Consider the following 17,902-nt stretch of genomic DNA (forward strand, 5'->3'; position numbering starts at 1 on the left):
CTTCGGTAGACGACAAGCTAAATCCAGTTCTGCATGTGTGGGTGAAGCTATATTTATGTATTTGGGGGTTCTGTAGATTTCGGTGTAGGCACATAGCTGATTTTAACCCTTTAGTTGATTTAAGGAGAGGAAGATGGTATACTATAGAATTGCAGCTCTTTTTGTGTTTTCATACATCTTAGCAGACCTGGACAATTTCCATTGTGTTTATTTTGTTAAGAACTAACAGAATACACAGTAGCGACACAAATAAATGTAGCAACAAATTTCAGAACAGCAGGTTTGATGAATCCGAATGAATGTGCTTATCTAATGTCTTTTACAGGAGAGAACATCTTCAGGTCCAGTGTCCTAAGACTGATGGTTTGCCTTGAGAGCTGATAGTTCAGGACCAGTGTCTTTGATTGCCAGAAGCATTGTCCCTTTTCATTCTTTGTGCTGCTCCAACTAATATTCCTTGCACAGAAGATAAAGCAGACCAACCTCCATGAATCATTCTTGTACACCCTGATGGGCCCAACTATTGACGTTAGCTGGGCCCTTTGTATACCAGCATGTAATTTGACTTGATACTTGCCAGAGAAGAGAATACCCCACTGTGAACAACTCAATTTAGCATCCTGTTATGATATCACTCAAAGAACGGGAGCGGCTCTGATACTATTTTTCATTAAAGGTTGAAGTTTCCCCTTGACCTCCTCATTTTTCCATCAGATTTAATGCTTCTGTGGAGTTGCCCATTCATACTCCCCACCCGAAGCTCTGCATGGACTGTCCTCCATTAACTTTGTGTCATCTGTTTTCCATGCCAGGCTGATATTAGCATTCAAGATTTGGGTGAATACCTTAACTACATTCCTCTTACCATGTCGCGCCCAGGCACTCTATTACCAGTCAGCGGACAGAATTTTGGAGGTCAAGGGGCTCCACTTCGTGTTGTAGTCTGGGAGTGGTTGAATGAGCATGGGCGCTGGAGACCATACACAGCTACTGTCTGTCATCATATTGAAAATGCCTTAAGAGAGGATGGCCGGGGACGAGTAGCTTTAGGCCAGATTGACACACAGCTTACACCTTATGTCATCGATCTGCAAACCATGCACCAGTATCGCCAAGACACAGGTAATGGGGGGATATGGGCGTATGAATGTATGACTTACATTCACTTAACATTTCATGCAGTATGCACAGAGTTCTCATAAATGCTTCCTGTATGGTTTCAGAAAGCAATGTAAAGGAGTTGTAAGAATGAAGCAACTAGTATGAATTCAGGCAGATTACCAGGACCATTCATGGCAAACTGGAATCTAACCAGAATGAACAGATCTTTCTTGCTTAGGTCACCGATTTACAGAAAGGGATTCCAGGTTTTACGTAAAGCAGCAATTTAATTTATTTTGAAATGTAAAAAAAAAAATTCCCCATTTTTATTTGGTTTGTCCGCGTATATTTTTTAATTGGTTGAGTAAAACATTTTTTCAAGACTGCATGAGTGATGGGGTAGCCAGGTTGGCAGATATATTTGCAACCATGGAAGGAATATTCGTCTTGCTTAAATTCAATCGACATGTACTGCTATATGTAGTTTAGAACATTGACTTAAGAAACTAACTTATGTATAAAATAGAAGAACAGGAAGGGGTGTCACACATTAGTTCATTAAATAATCATAAAAGATGTGTATCCCAAGTACTTACCTACAGCACCACAAATCAATGTTACTCGTGATTTTGTTAAGGGACTTCCAGGCCCTGGTACAGTTCTTTAAAATCAGTCCACCTTGGAGCCTCATTGAGATTATGATATGTAGGTTCATCACATTGGGGCCCTAGAGCATTTGCTCTATTAGTTCTTTAAATAACAGTCATTAATAAGTGTATATATCAGTCGAGTCAAGTGAACCAGATCCAGCGGGACTGAGACAATCACAGAAACGCACCCATTTCCAACACTGTATCACCCAGCTTATTGACATTGGCTGGTCTTCATAAATTAGCGTTTATCATTAGGCATACCTCACAACATGTTAAGTGGCCTAAGGGGAATATAAACTAGAACAATGCTAAGCATCAACTGCCTCATGAATGTATGCCAACGTAAGGTGCTAGTACTTTGATTGAGCACACATCAATCAGTCTTGATAAACACCCATGTCATAGAAACAGGGCCAGAATGGGAATGAAAAGCAGCCCTATTTATATTTGGACACCAGTCCCATATATTTTATCACTTGGCCAAGCCCTTGTGCCCACATGCCATACCCCTTATATGCACCTATTTGAGTCACACTATTTGCCATCTAAATAGCTTTAAATCATTGTTTTTAAAATAATGTTACATTGCTCCTTTATGGTAACAAAATCCCTGGAACCAAAAGTGTTAAAAAGCCCAAATTAGTACCTGGGGAAAAGACTTCACAAGCAACATGTCCCACAGTGCATCTTTGCCCCTAAACAGCATGTATGTGCTATCTGTTCCCCCAAGCAACTTGTTTGTGCTATCTTTGCCTCCCAAGCAGCTTGTCTGTGCCATTTTTGCCCCAAACAGCCTGCCCATGCCATTTCTGCCCTCCAACAGCCTGCCTGTGTCCTCAGGGACAGGGAAGAGGGACAGGGGTATTTTGGTCCCAAAGAACCCAAACACTTAGTCAGTGACCATCAGAAGCTATTTCTGCTCAGACCTGCCTTGGAACTGTTACTCCAGTGTTTTAAACCAGGGGGTATATGCTTCATATATTTTAGCAGTTGAAAATTGCATAGACTAATGCCTACTTTTTTAAATATAAGCACTGTAATTCTTAAACATGTTGAAATGTTCTAAATATGTAAAGAGGTTTAATTAAAAAAAATACAGGTACCAGCAGTGTACATAATGAGGTGTCAGATACTCATTTCCACCAGTGAGCATCCTTCAGCGCATTATGGACACTGTTGGCAACCGGCTCTGTCCACTCAGCGAGAAGGTAAGCTTTGCGAAGTGAGTTTATTGGAAGGTAATTTAGTTGACCTTTTAATTCAGTCTTTTGATTTCCTTTACTTGCAGTCCTTTACTTTCTAGTTGAATAGACTGTTTTCAATTGTAGTCGAATTTTTTTATTTTTTGAAGCCTAATACATAGCCCATGTGTCTGCAGCCAAAGTACCTCTGTCTCTTCCTGTGAACTTTAATGCCTATGATAGTTGAGAGGTCCCTTCAAATTTACATGGTGTCCTTATTGCAAATGCATGGTGGGATTCTGTGGAATCTCTTCAAATGCATATGTCCCTTTCATGCCCCACTCCCTACGCATGCTATTGTTTGGCATGTTTGGCCGAACACATCTCCTGACATGCGGTTTAGTTACCCTCACTCAGCTTCAGTGTAGATGCAACCAAGAAGTGGCAAGAATCTCCAGAACATGGAGGGGGAGGTAAGCTGCAGCTCTGGAGCGGAGCTGCAGCATCTCCTTAAGGTACATGCTGTTATTTACTTATTTTAACCGTTTAAAGACTGCAGATTAAAGTACTTTAATAATCTTCATTCTTCTTTAGTGAGGCTGTCACTTTAGGCCGCATATTCAGTACAGAGTGTTTATTGTTGTTTATTCCCCTTCCCTTCAGAACATTTTGTTTCTATGAGTTGAATGCAGCAACATGTTGTAAAAATTTCTATTTAAAGGGGAAGCACTGCCCAAAATTTTCTCCAAGGATCCGTAAAGCTGCTCATTCGCTATCCCAGCAGCAGCAGCAGCTTTGTAACTGGAGGCAGCCCTGTTGGCTCTCTGTGTGCATCCTCCCAATGCGTTCTCCCCTACTGGCTGGGTTCACGATTGAAACCAGCTATGATCCTTCCGTGCCATTGGCACACTAGCCTGATAGATTGGCAGGACAAACTGAGGCTGCAGGGACTTCAATTTTTAATTAAAAGGAACAGATGTGAGAAATAACATTTTACATGACTATTTAAATATGGTTTTGGGGCTTATAATCACAGTTTGAGAAATGTATATATACACACATATCAACCACGTTCAGCAGGGATACCACTTAATGCCACTATTTTTTTTTATTGCAGCTTTTAACATTAATCAAAGAAGCAAGCACAGCTATGCTGCTTATGTAGTTCTTCACTATATATATATATATATATATATATATATATATATATATTTCATATAAAACCGCTCAATGATCAGGGATTCAGCAGGCAACAGCATCTACTGCATTAAGACATCCCAGGAATGCCTATATAAGATGCAGCGGTACACAGTAATACAATGCAGCTGCAACAGCCTGTTGATGAAGACTTTCCTGCCCAGGGACTGCTTAAACCCAGCTGGCCCTTGGGGATAGATCCATCTTGTACACAGCACACATAGCTCCTAACTGGATTATTAATTATCTGATTGTTTGTGTGGCCGCAGACCTGCAGACACGGAGGAGAGGGAGGCAGTCTGTGGGGAGAGGAAGAGCGGCAGGGTTATGGATGCTGGCGTTTTCCAGGACTTCCTTTCATAATAACGTGCTTTTGAGAATAACACAATATAGAGACATTTGTTACTGGTTCTTGGCAAATAGTGGGTTAAGAGTCCTTGCGCTTCTCTATATACATATATAATTTCTCGTAGGGATATATGCCTACATGCGATTAGCTTCCGGAGTTTTGTTGGTATTTCCATGAGGTATTAAGAGTAATTCCAGAATTCCAGATTCCAGAAATCAGGCCCTTACTAGAGAATTATTACATGGTAAGAAACCATGGTAAGAGAGGAACATGGCTTATTGATGTCACCCGACCAGTTGTACAATAACGGTCCATTAATAGCTACATTTGATTGTATGTCTATAGATTCAACGACTGATAAATCGTACGCAGGGTAAAGTAGGTAATGGAGATGCATCATATGTGCTTGTGAAAGCTGGAAATGCAATTTGTCCTGCTATGCACTGGTACATTCTGAGCGTAATACATATAATTGATTTAGACACAAAGCTGAGGAGATTTAATTGAGTTTGTACCATGTTCTGTTTTCAATACTCAGTAACGTTGATACCTTTATTGACTATAATGGATTGCAAGCTTTCAAAACTATCTAGGTATCTTCTTCAGGCATATTATATGGTATATTATAATAATCATACCTGGGAACGTGTGGGCTCCAGCTACCTGTAGCTTACCCTTGTAGGACGTTGCCTGCTGATGTCGCGGGAAGTACCCCCATTTTAAGGGGAAGTGGACGGGGAGTGAGGCTTGTCAGGATCCCTCTCCCGGGACCCAGAGGATTTGGGTATCCACCGAAGATTGGGGCTGCGCTTCTCTAGTAGTCTCTGGGCGAAACAGGGAGAGTTCCCAAGTATGATAATAATATAATCATGTGTCAACAAAGGTATCATCTTTACCAAATTAGCTTTCTCTCTTTCTGTGGGTCACATAATACAACTCTATACCAGTAAAAAAGCACAACTTGAATTAGGGGTAAAAGTTAATATTATGTGCGTTACGTTTTTGTGTTGCTAAGTCTTCGGAATGGTTAGGGTTGGTATATCTACTTGTTTGCATCAAAATCAGTATCTGAACGTGCTAACCAGAGACAAAAATAAGCGTTGTAGGTGTGACAGTTGCATACAGGGAGCTCTAGTTGTAACCGCACTGTCACCGTGCCTGGCCACTCAGTTCCGATGTCGTACTACGTTCCATTGGTTTTGTGAACGTGCCCTCGGATCCTGTCTAATATAACGCACCTTCCTGAGCTTCCCTGTTTTCGAACCTTGTCCTGAAATGTGCAAGTTTAAGTTTGTGTTCTGATGTATAAATGGACAGTAACAGACAAAGCAATACTGTCACCATTCCATGAAGAATTCATGGAAATCACCCACTGTACTCGTCGTAATGGTTGTCCAGTAAAGCTGCAGGAATATAGACTTCCAGTGGAACAGCTCTTTCCTGTGTTCTCTGACATATTGCAGTGGTCAATTAGGACACATATTCAATAATTCTCATCGCCACACAAGGGAGCAGGGAAAGAAAGATCTGTGCCACGGCAAGGAAAACTTCTGGTTGAGTGGTTGTTATTGTATAGATTCTTCTCCATGCACTTGCAGAGACTGACATCAACATTAATCAGTATCACTATGTTGCACATAGTTAGTTGGGCATGGTAAATATCCAACATATTACTCTCAATAGAGAAGAAATTAGTGAAAAAAAATTCTTGTCAGATTATCTTTCATCCATTAACCATAATTTATCCAATCCCTTTGTTTGTTCACAGGTAGAGGTAAAAAACATATGTCTTCATTTAGACACCACTGACAGACACCACTCTGTTTTTAAATTAAATTATTCTAAATGCTTCATCAGTTGCACAACTACATCAAAGCATATAACGGTATTGTTTTCCAGTTACAAAATGATATTTAAAAAATATTTCTTAAGGGACACAATCATGACATTTTTTATTATTCTACTTTAGCTTTATGCACAGCCTAACTTATATTGCAATATTGTTTAGGTCAATCTAGATATCAGATTTGATATCAACTTATTGTTTCTTTGCAAATTGTTTTATGGTCTGTAAACCAATGGAATGTTCCAGATTTCTTATATTTAGCTCTCGGCACCAGATTTGGCTTACATATATGACCCCAATAAACTCATGCTGTAATTATTATAGGGGAGGCAGATATAGGTCACATCATTAAATGGCAGACAAGTAGTAGGGCATAGCATGAATGCAACAAAATAAAAGCATGTATTTCCTTACAAGCAATGTATATACACTGTATACTGATCCAGACCTGCATCTAGAGTGTCAGGTTTGAATGGAGCAAGATCCTCTTCCGCAAAACCAGGGACAGGATGTCCTATTGGCCCACCTTCCTGGTGCGTACTTCATTGTAACTTCATTGTAACTACGACATGGAGGTCTATACCTAATCAACACAGCTTCAAATGTATTCTTACCCAGCTCCTCAGGTGTACTAGGGTATAGTTTGCAGCAGAGAGTATGATGGCCGTGGGAGTAGGACATGTGGGTCAAATGGGGTGCTTTACTGGCGGCAGTCTGCACCGTTCTCTCCCTTCTCCTCATCTTATAATTCAGCCAAAAGCAATTTAAAGATCCTTTAATAGTTAAGGAGAATCCTAAAGCCTCAGGAATATGTATGTATTCATAAATGACCGCCATGAAATCATGCTGCAATTATAGAAGAGGCAGATATAGGTCACATCATTAAATGGCAGTAGTAAGTAGTAGGGAGTAATATACAGTAAATGCAACAAAATAAAAGCACATATTTCCTTACAAGTATATATTTGCTTATAACAGTATCTGAGTAGTTATCTCCTTACAGCATTCTGAATCTGTTCATCTGAATGCACGTTGCATGATAACATATAACACTGTGCAGAAGAGTTGCCACCACACCATAGTATTGGATATTGACAAGGGTGTAATGGGTATTTTCCCCATTTCAGAATAGCCAAAATTCTTGATATTTGTGTATCATTGACTTATCTGTAAGTGAATTACAAATTTAATCGACTGTAGTCTCTCACTTTTCTCTTCCTCCGTCAGGGACTGTCCGCCCAGTAAGACGCAGTTTCTTCGAGCCATCCTCTGCCCCTGGGAAAGGCATTGTTTGGGAGTGGGAAAATGATGCAGGTTCTTGGACTCCTTATGATACAGAGATCTGCATTGCTATCCAGAATGCTTATGAGAAACAGCATCCTTGGCTGGACCTTACTACTCTTGGTTTTTGCTATCTGGTGCATTTCCAAAGCATGTGCCAGGTCAACCGTCAAACGCACCGCAAACGTCGGCTGAGGAGACGCATGGACCTGGCATACCCTCTTACCATGGGTTCTATACCCAAATCCCAATCCTGGCCTGTGGGATCAGGCTCAGGTTTACCATGCTCTTGCCCTCAGTGCCTTCTGGTCAACAGTACTAGAGCAGCTTCAAATGCTATCTTGGCATCCCAGAAAGTTAAGGTTCCACCTGGTCCACCACCTGCCCTGCCACCTCCTCCACTATTACACCAAGCAGGGTTAAGGCAGAGCAATACATTCAGTGGTGGAGCAGCAGGGTGGGGCAGGGTTGGGGAAGGAGGGCGTTCTACCATAAGTATCAGAAATGGCTCTGGATTTTCCCGTAGTCAGAGTGTTCCAGGCACGGCTCCGTACCCAGGACAGAATAATCTCAACAGGCCAGGAGTGCCAAGAACTAGTGGAAGCAGCAGCAGAGCCTCTATACCACCAGGGTGAGTGTACACTGTACTATATGTGCCTCCAAAATGCCTATAGTCACCAAACGACTGAGAAACTAGAATTTAGTGAGATTTTCTGATTTCCAAATACACGTAAAAAAGTGGCTTATATTTGGCCCAGTATTATACATTTTCTACACAGCTTGGGGAATATGTAATAAAGAAATAATGGTGTGGAAAAACAACAGGAAATTTACATGTTTCTCTTGATTTTCAGAGACAGGCTTCTTCTTTGTTCTTTACAACATTTCAAAGGTTATTAAGAACCAGTACCCTCCATGGAATATACACTAATTTGTATATACAAGAAAAAATTGATCTTCTTTTAGTCTAAGTCCTAAAAAATTGAATTGCAGAGGCTTTGGGTTGCTGGAGAGTTTTGCTTCTGCCCTTGGCTTTCAAAGTCAAAGTTAAAATAGTTTTAGTAACATTAACATGGTCATTTCAAATAGTGTTAAATAAAGATTTAATGCTGAATTATGGTTTAGCTATAATGTAAGAGGCATTCTGTGGCTCAGTTGTCCATTGGTACAAACCTAATCACATTCTCCCTACACAACTCTTGCATGAGTTATGATGTCATGCCATGTAGCCCCATATTCCATCGAGAAACTGGATGGTTTTCTCAACATATTTCTGAAACTGATCCCATTTTTCAAGAAGATGAGGCACTAAAATTTAATTTAACTGTTCAGATATCTTTGTGATTTAAGTTACTTTCGTAAGATTACCTCCCATTTATTAACTTAGTAATAATATCCAGGTTATTTGACCCAGTTTGCAGTTTACTAATTAAAACTCCAGCGTCAATGTGCAAATAAACAACTAGGTATTACCCTTATTGAATTTTCTTTTGCCATCTGTATTCACACCTCCATCTGTCTCTAAAAAAATGCCCTCTGAGTAGATTCTGAAAATGTAATCAGCTTATTGCCTCATATGAGTACTGCATCATTTCCACTGATAATAACAGTTTGCTCATTGATACTCAAGGTATTCTGAGTATCAATCCTTAGTTTATAAACCTTCTTATCTTAATTCCTCGTTCCGGTCGCAGGGAGGTCTGCCATAATGAATATTCTTTGCATTTGTGTAAGAAGCGGCATGGCTATTGTTATGTATCAAACAATAGTTACATTTCTATATATGTATTTATTTAAATGTATGCGATGTGGTCAGTCAGTTGATGTGATCTGCCAGGTATACACGCACAATAAGTACATAAGTGGATGCTGCAGTGTTGAAGGGTTGCTGCTTGTTGCCATGGTAACAGAGCCCAGGTGCTGCTCATAGCAACAGACCCTACACTCATGCCGCAGCCACAAAGGTCCCTCCCTTTAGTGTCATTCTACAGAACTGTATAACGTAAACTATATCTGCTTGGGAGGTTGCAGCGTGTTCTGATGTCTAAACATAATACAAGACACAATCTGTACAGGTTTCTGTAAGGTCCAATTACATCTAACCCACTCAGCGTCAGGGGCTTAGCCACACATGGCCATGCGCTGAAATGGTTAACGAGGGCAGTAAAGTGAGACGCCTGCCAGATCCCAGAGCTATATGTCTACATTGTGTGCCCATGGGGACAACACAGGGATGAATTGGGAGACGAGATCTCGCGGATGTGTGTGCCAGTCTGGGAGCCCAATATATAAATCACATAATCTCTACACAGATTATGTAGTACACACAATTCCCTACATTCATACTGTAACCCTATGCCGCACAATACGACCAATCTAACAACACTATGCTAGCTGTATTCTGATATTATAAATAATACAAGCCAATCATGTGGGAAATTCAAAATGCTCAATTCCTTAGCATCACAAAATTGGTGTTGTGTTATATTATATTATACTAGTTGGGTTAGATCTCCTTTATCTTCAGTAGTGACCCTGTATCTCTCTATGGACCTGGCATTGATACTGGCAGGATCTGTGCTTCCTGTTCTTATTTTATATATTTCTGCCAAGCATTTATTTTTTTCCATCCATTTCCTTCTTATGGATTAGGAAGCATTGATCATTCCTCTAACACTTTAGCCATCCTGTTGGCTTTATTGAAGTTCTTGGGGGTGATAACTCCATGTACAGAGCCTTCGCGGTAATGCTCAGGGACGATACAGAGCATGTAGCTCAGCGGGTGTGCATTTTTAGTGAAATACTACATTTCGATTTATTGCCACTTAGATCTGCTTTCATAGCCCCACTATTTGCACTAATGTTCTGTGAAGACTTTCAGTTAAAAATCCCTTACAACAGTTTGCTTAAGTAAAATACATTTTAATGTTGCAATATTGTGACCAAAAATTGTGATGAAATAAAGATATACTAAACTATTGGTTAAAAAAGTATAATGACATTTTTTTATGATTCTTGTCCCTGATAGACCCACTGAAAGAGAATACAGGTTAAAGTACTCTGTGAGAATCCCCACATGTATTCGCAAAAGGGACACAACAGAAATTAAAGGGACTTCTCAACTATAATATTCAATTTAAGTGTGAGTGTAATGGCGGCCCCTTTAAAAAGTTAGAATTAACTAGTATCGACATTTAATACATTTTTGTTGCAATTTGGATTTCTTCCGAAATCACAGGAGAGTCTCAGTGGGTTAAAAGGTGGTGCGGAAAAAGTTGATGATGGATAGATAAATTCATTGAAACCATTAAACAGTGCTGAACACTCTGTGGGGTCAAGTGACTTCTGACCTGCAGTGCCAGCTTCCTTATTTGTCTTTATGTAATAGTATATAAATAGCTGTTTGTTTCCTTACGTGTCTTGGATCCAGCCTTCAGCCTTTAATCTTCCATAATCCACGTTTATCAATGGGTCGAGCAGGTGGTGTTTTTGTTCGGAAGCTCCCTTTACGCAGTGTGTGATGTCACAACGAGGGGGCGAGGGGTTCACAAACAGGTATAAATTCATCACTTGCAAATCCCTAAGAAGCAGATCTACCTGCTTGCTGCCATACACACATAACCCGTATACAGATATATACGTGCAGATCAGGAAGGATGACAATAACTATGCCTGGGAGGTAAGAGCTAATCTGACAGACAGGATGTTTTTACTGGTTGAACTAGTTGTCCAGATAAGGATCCTTTATTTATTACAATAGTTTGATTTTGATTAATTGAATGAAATGATTGATATTAAGTGCACACAATTGTGGTATCATAATATTGTTCATGTTGTACAGAAGTTATGACACATGTACATGATGGGATATCTCCAGTAACTGGTCTGCCTGCTACTGGTGCTGGAATATGACATCATATCCAACTGCAGGTGGTATGCAGCACTCAAGGGAGGAAGCATTAGGTAGCAGCATAGACCTCCATATCAGGACTATGGCTGCAGTTTGGGGGCCCAGAGGACAGCTGCCAAGTGTTCTTTTCCCCCATGTTAAAGACAGCTCTGGATACAGCTTACATTATAGCACTGGCCACATTATGTACTGAGACAAGTTAATTGAAGTTACACTATATGGACAAAAATACCAATGTGATCTTAAATACATAGACATTAATATCAAGTTGGTCCTCCTTTTGTAGCTACAACAGCTTCCACTCTTCGAAGGCTTTTCACAAGATTGTTTCTGTAGGAATTTTTGCCCATTCATCTAGTAGAACATTTGTGAGATTGGGCACTGATGATGTTAGGGACCTTGCTTTGTGCAGTGAGGCACAATCATGGTGGAATGGAAAAGGGCCTACCCCAAACTGTTCTCACAAAGTTGAAAGCATAGCATTGTTCAAAATGTCTTGGTATTTCCCCTTCAGTATACCAAGACATTTTGGACAATGCTATGCTTCCAACTTTGTTGGAGCAGTTTGGGGAAGGCCCTTTTCTATTCCAGCATGACTGTGCCTCAGTGCTCAAAGCAAGATCCATAAACACATGGTTGGGTGAGTTTGATGTGGAAGAACTTGACTGACCCACACAGAGGCCTGACCTCCACCCCATCAAACACCACAGAAACACTCCAAAATCTTGTGGAAATCTTATTGTTTTCCCAGAAGAATGGAAGCTTTAACAGGGGGGAACTAATACATATTAATGTCTTTGTATTTAGAATGCAATGTCATCAAAGTCCCTCTTGGTGTAATGGTCAGGTGTCCTAATACTTTTGTCCATATAGTTGATGACATAGACCCCTTTCTTTATGGCCTAATTATGGAAAAGAACAATGTAGACTACTTTTTTTTTCTCATTAGTTTAAATTATATAAGTTCATTTCTGCATGGATATTATGTGATGTTTACTCACTATATTTTTCCTTCAGGGTCCCAGCACTTCCCGTAAAGAACCTCAATGGGACAGGCCCAGTACATCCAGCCTTGGCAGGTCAGTGGCACCCATTTCTTTGTTGTATCACAGGCCACCTTTGTATTAAAGATTGTTTTATAACTGCTTATTAACAACTATTGGTTTAGTTTTAGTCGGGGTTCTGCAAACCTCCCAGGTTTTGTGCAAATAAAATCAAGCTACAATTCACTATTAACATAAGATGTTAAGAAGAACACTGGTAAGCTTGTTAGTGTGGAGGATATTAATATCGGAATATATCACCCTTCTTTTTCCCTTGTAGCAGCACTTTAAAAATGCAGTAGTATTATTTCTGAGTAGAGTAAATTAAGTGAGCAGTGAGCTCTGAATACAAAAACCTTACATGGTTATAAACACCGGCATATTCTGGCCTGGCCAAAGTACAGCAGGTTCTATGCTACATTAGTGGGGCAGATTGCCCTGTTGGGGTGGACCGCTGCTTAATTGACTGGCCGGAGAGATCAGGTATCTCCCTTCTACTGGAGATATTTACACTATTAAAGTCTATGAAAAAGTGGACAGCACTTTGATTTAAAAAAAAATAAGAAATTACAAGACATAATTTGGGATTACTGTAAAAATCTTTTATTATACTAAAAAAAGTAAAAACAACAAATATATAGACAGGAAATTAATGGCAGGAAACTGCACAATCATATAGGAATAAATTGCATAGACATAAAAAAGGAATAAGCAAACAAACTGACTTACACTTCTGAAGGTATTATGGTCCCAGCCAGGAACACCATAGAACACTCAAAATAAATAACAACTAAATGCAACATGTTCTAGTTTCAATGTAAACCTTCCTCAAGCAGGCATTTTAAATGATAGATTTTTTACTATTGGAGTCTGCCAGCACAGGCTTGGTCCTCTCTGTGGTAGAGGAGACCTTTCTAGAGGTAGGTCCATGGACAGCTGGACAGCTCGCCACTCAAGTACACCCCATGTTAGCACTAACAGAAATTAAAGTGATAAGGTGTCCTAGATTCTAAGCATGAAGAAGGTGTCTACTTCACTTAGGGTGCTGGAAACCTTAAGGCTGGTCCCACTGAATTGCAATGTGTTTATCATCTTCATCAACATATGCCTTTATTTTACATTATTTTGTAAGTTTTATATAGGTATCGTTAAATCAAAAGGTGTGGTTTTTGCAAACTTTAGGAATAATAGAATTGGCAACATTTTTTTCAAACAAATCCCATCTGCTAAAACATATGCTTTTATATATATGCATTAATATGTATAATGTGTAAGCATCCTTTAAGGAAGCATCAGTAGATATAGTAAACTAAGTAATTTTTTTTGCATTTCTTCCATAACGTATAATATATATATATATATATATATATATATATATATATATTACTATGTACTGTAAAATAAACATAGATGAATTATGAGCAAAGTGAATGCTAATTATCCCTTATAAGGTTCGTGACAGCAGTTCAGTGAAGTATGGCTAGCCAGGGTTTGTAATAAGGTCAACTGCCCCTGAAATGGATTGGTGCAGTGAAACAATTAAATATGAGTTGAATGAGTACAGTGATCCCATTGACTTATGGAAACATAGTGCATCCCATCCTTTTTTCTCCTCAGGAATGACAGGTATTTTGATGTGTGCTGCTGGGCTGCCTGTCTGCCTTACCAGAGCACCCAAACCCATCCTGCACCCACCTCCTGTGAGTAAAGAGGACATCAAACCTGTCAGCGGCATTAGTGGTATCTGTCGGAAGACCAAGAAGAAGCACTTGAAGAAGAGTATGTAGAGCTATCCCTTGGCTGTTGTGTGGGGTTACAAGAACACTTGTCAATACGTTAATGTTGAGATGAGCAATACAGATGGAATACACTGCAGCTTTAGCCAGATAAACATAGAGGGGGTTAGAACTAATTGCTATTCCTCATTGTCTAGTATAATGCTAAGGATTATCAGCGTGGTGCAATGCAGGGACAATTAAATGGAGATCTATTTAAAAGAGTTGGGAATCCGTGTTAGGGGTCTGCCAGTGCTCAAATGAAGTAGTATGTCCCTTTTTATTTCGCAGATAAGAACCCAGAAGAGGTTGTACGGCGGTACATACAAAAAATTAAATCACCTCCAGATGAGGTGAGTGAATCGATGAACTTGGGAATGGACCAGTTGGGTGGATTCAGGAAGTTAAATGGGAATGAAGGTGGAAGCCATTGTTACATGTACATGACCTGTCAACAAATCACATATAGCAATGGCTGCACAGCCAACACTCCTATATATTCCACGCAGTAGCGTCACAGGAGTCACATAGCTCTTCACATAGAACATCATGCATACATTATTTTGTAAAATCACTGTTCATTCAGGTTTTTAATGTAAATTGCATACCACATTTAACAGACCAAAAACAGCAAATGGTCATGGCATTAACAGCTCTTTACATCTCAAGCATCATATGGGAAACAGATCTGGGTAAAGACAGGTCAGAAATACATCCATATTTCCACTTCTAAGCCAAACCTGGAACCATTCATACATTCATTGCGTGTTACTTTTTTAGCTCTGGCACCCAAATTGTATGACTTTAGGGGATAGAAAGGATTTATGTCTTGGTAGCCATTAAAATGTGTCATTATCTGCTGTCGTTAGGACTGTACCATCTGCATGGAGCGTCTGGTCACTGCATCGGGCTATGAAGGGGTTCTAAGCCACAGAGGAGTCCGTGCCGACCTAGTGGGGAAACTGGGAAAGTGTACCCATATGTACCACGTATTGTGTTTGGTGGCCATGTACAATAATGGCAATAAGGTAAGCAGTTAAAGATATAAATATTTGCATAGAAGAAAAGAATATAATGTACCTTAAGAAGAAAAATTAAAGTATCTTTTAAGAGAGGTGGTCCACTTGGTGACCATATGTCTGTATAAACCCAATATGTGGAGGATATTCAAATTTGACCGTGAAAGAACAAAACCATGTACTAAATGTATTGCGTACATAACATATCCTCAATGGCTCAGGTCTGATTGTTGTACAATAACCATTACACTGTTGTCTAGCAGCTTGGGATGGTTTCTGAATACTATTTGTATTGTTTATACCGACTCAAACTCCAGTCTTAATGATCACAGCCACACAAAGGGGACTGTTTACAAAGGGATGGGTTGAACTAAAAATTAACTCACGATAAGTCTTGTAGAATATCCGATATGATTATTCACAAAAAGTGAATATGATCAAGGTTTTACCTCAAAGCGTGACCCTTAATGAAATCTGCCCCTTTTCCAGGTTCTGTTTTCAAAAGTTCGTAAAACGAATACACCGTTATATTAGTGTCAGCGAGACCACCTTAAACATATAGCACTGGGCCAGTGATGCTTGGATTTGCATGATTATGCTAATCAATTATGTTATTTCCTACGGTGTATGTTTATGGTTTTTAGTAGCAGTAGATGGGTGGCATGAGAAGAAGAAAACCCTTTAGAGGGGTTGCCACTATTTGCCAGCCTCCTCAGCTTTCCTGAAGTAAAATAGCCCCTTATCTATAAAGCAGATATAAAGACCATCACACGTATTGCCATAAAAGCAGATGTTCTAGGTAATTTTCATTCAATAAAATTGCTAAAGGCTGTTTGATATCTCACAGTATAAGCACGTCGTTGTTTGATTAGTTTCACACCACTAGAATTGTTCGGTACATATGTTCTCCTTTGACAGGATGGCAGCTTACAGTGTCCTACATGTAAAGCAATTTATGGAGAGAAAACAGGCACACAGCCCCCTGGGAAAATGGAATTCCATGTGATCCCTCATTCCCTGCCTGGGTATCCTGAGTGTAAGACCATCCGCATTGTATATGATATTCCCAGCGGCATGCAGGTATGAACCACTGTGTATGTGTCTTATTTCTGTGAGTAGCATGTCGGGCAAGTTCACTTTGGTGTGCTAATAAATATATTTTTCTTACCAGGGGCCCGAGCATCCCAACCCTGGGAGGAAGTTTACAGCTAGAGGATTCCCACGGCACTGCTACTTACCAGATAACGAAAAAGGGAGGAAGGTAAGAGAAAACCATTCCTATAGTTAATATAGTATACTGAGAAGATTTCAACCACATAGAGCATCTTAAAATGGGACAGCAGCTGGCTAACAGCCACAACAGAAAACCAACACCTCACATAAATCATATTTAAGAAAATTGCTATTCTGTGATTTTTTTTACAGATCAACAAATAATAAATGTGTATTGTACAGATTCTTGAATTAAGATAGACATTGATGATAATTTTGGCCAACTACATTTTTATCACTGTGGACACAAGGGAGGTGGTCAGAATGTTAAATGCACTGGTGTATAACACCTAGAATTTGGTTGTACACTACATGGAACGGTAGAATGTTGTGCTGTGACAAAACTGATGACCTCATATATAGCGTTCGCAGGGCCTCTTGAGTACAGTGTTTTGTAGGATTCGATGACTGGAAAAATTGGCAAAATGTTATACCAAAGTTTTTCTAGTGAGCTAGACACTCAACTAATTCACTGTCACCATTGTTACCGGTTTGAAAATATTGTTCATTACTATTCTTTTCTAAGTAGATGAACTATACAATATACTTCTAAAATAGTAACACTACATGGAAAAATACATGTATACGTCTTTTCTTTGTACATCTTTCGGTCTGAGTCTTCTCAAGTGTTTTTTTTTTTTCTTTCTTGCAGGTCCTGCGATTACTTGTGGCAGCATGGGACAGACGTTTGATATTTGCCATTGGCACATCTAGTACAACAGGAGAGTCCAATACAGTGGTGTGGAATGAAATCCACCACAAGACTGAATTTGGATCTAACCTTACTGGCCATGGTTACCCAGATCACAACTATCTAGACAATGTGCTTGCTGAGCTAACCCTGCAGGGAGTAAGTGAAGAGCGGGCACTGCCCTATTGATCAAAGACTATTCCAATGCTGGAAAGACAAGAAACATTACACCCTGCGAAGGCTTTTTGCTACCGGCTGTTAACCTTCTGCTTTTATAGAGGTTTACTTTTTCAAACACAGGATGGGCCTGTCACATTGCCTGTTAATTAAAGGGCACACATGTGATTGAAGTTACAGCAGAGAAGTAGTTGAAGGACAGTGTAAGAGGCCCAAAGAAGCCTGAACGCTTTACTCTAAGGGTTGGAAGATACGGGGCAGGGTGTACTGCAGAAAATTTGTAAAGCGTTATGCCACCCAAAACAGATGGAATGCAACTAGTGGCATTTACCCAATTCATGTTCGTGAAGGCGAACTGTAACAAAATGTTATAAGGTAACTGATGTAACTGAAAATAACCTTTATTT

The 17,902-nt window shown here is 39.7% G+C and overlaps 1 protein-coding gene across 1 annotated transcript; it reads left to right on the forward strand.

Annotated features, from left to right (window-relative positions):
* The first annotated feature begins 866 nt into the window (after positions 1-866).
* On the forward strand, positions 867-17,507 carry DTX1 (deltex E3 ubiquitin ligase 1). Its single transcript, XM_089489576.1, has 9 exons — positions 867-1,122; positions 7,555-8,239; positions 12,536-12,597; positions 14,179-14,340; positions 14,628-14,689; positions 15,206-15,364; positions 16,274-16,435; positions 16,527-16,616; positions 17,280-17,507. The coding sequence occupies exons 1-9, from the start codon at positions 867-869 to the stop codon at positions 17,505-17,507; spliced, it is 1,866 nt and encodes a 621-aa protein (XP_089345702.1).
* Positions 17,508-17,902: the final 395 nt, after the last annotated feature.

This window comes from Sceloporus occidentalis, unplaced genomic scaffold (genome assembly GCF_023333645.1).
Source record: "Sceloporus occidentalis isolate IW3139 unplaced genomic scaffold, rSceOcc1.0.p SCAF_40, whole genome shotgun sequence".
In the NCBI taxonomy this organism is placed as follows: domain Eukaryota; kingdom Metazoa; phylum Chordata; class Lepidosauria; order Squamata; family Phrynosomatidae; genus Sceloporus; species Sceloporus occidentalis.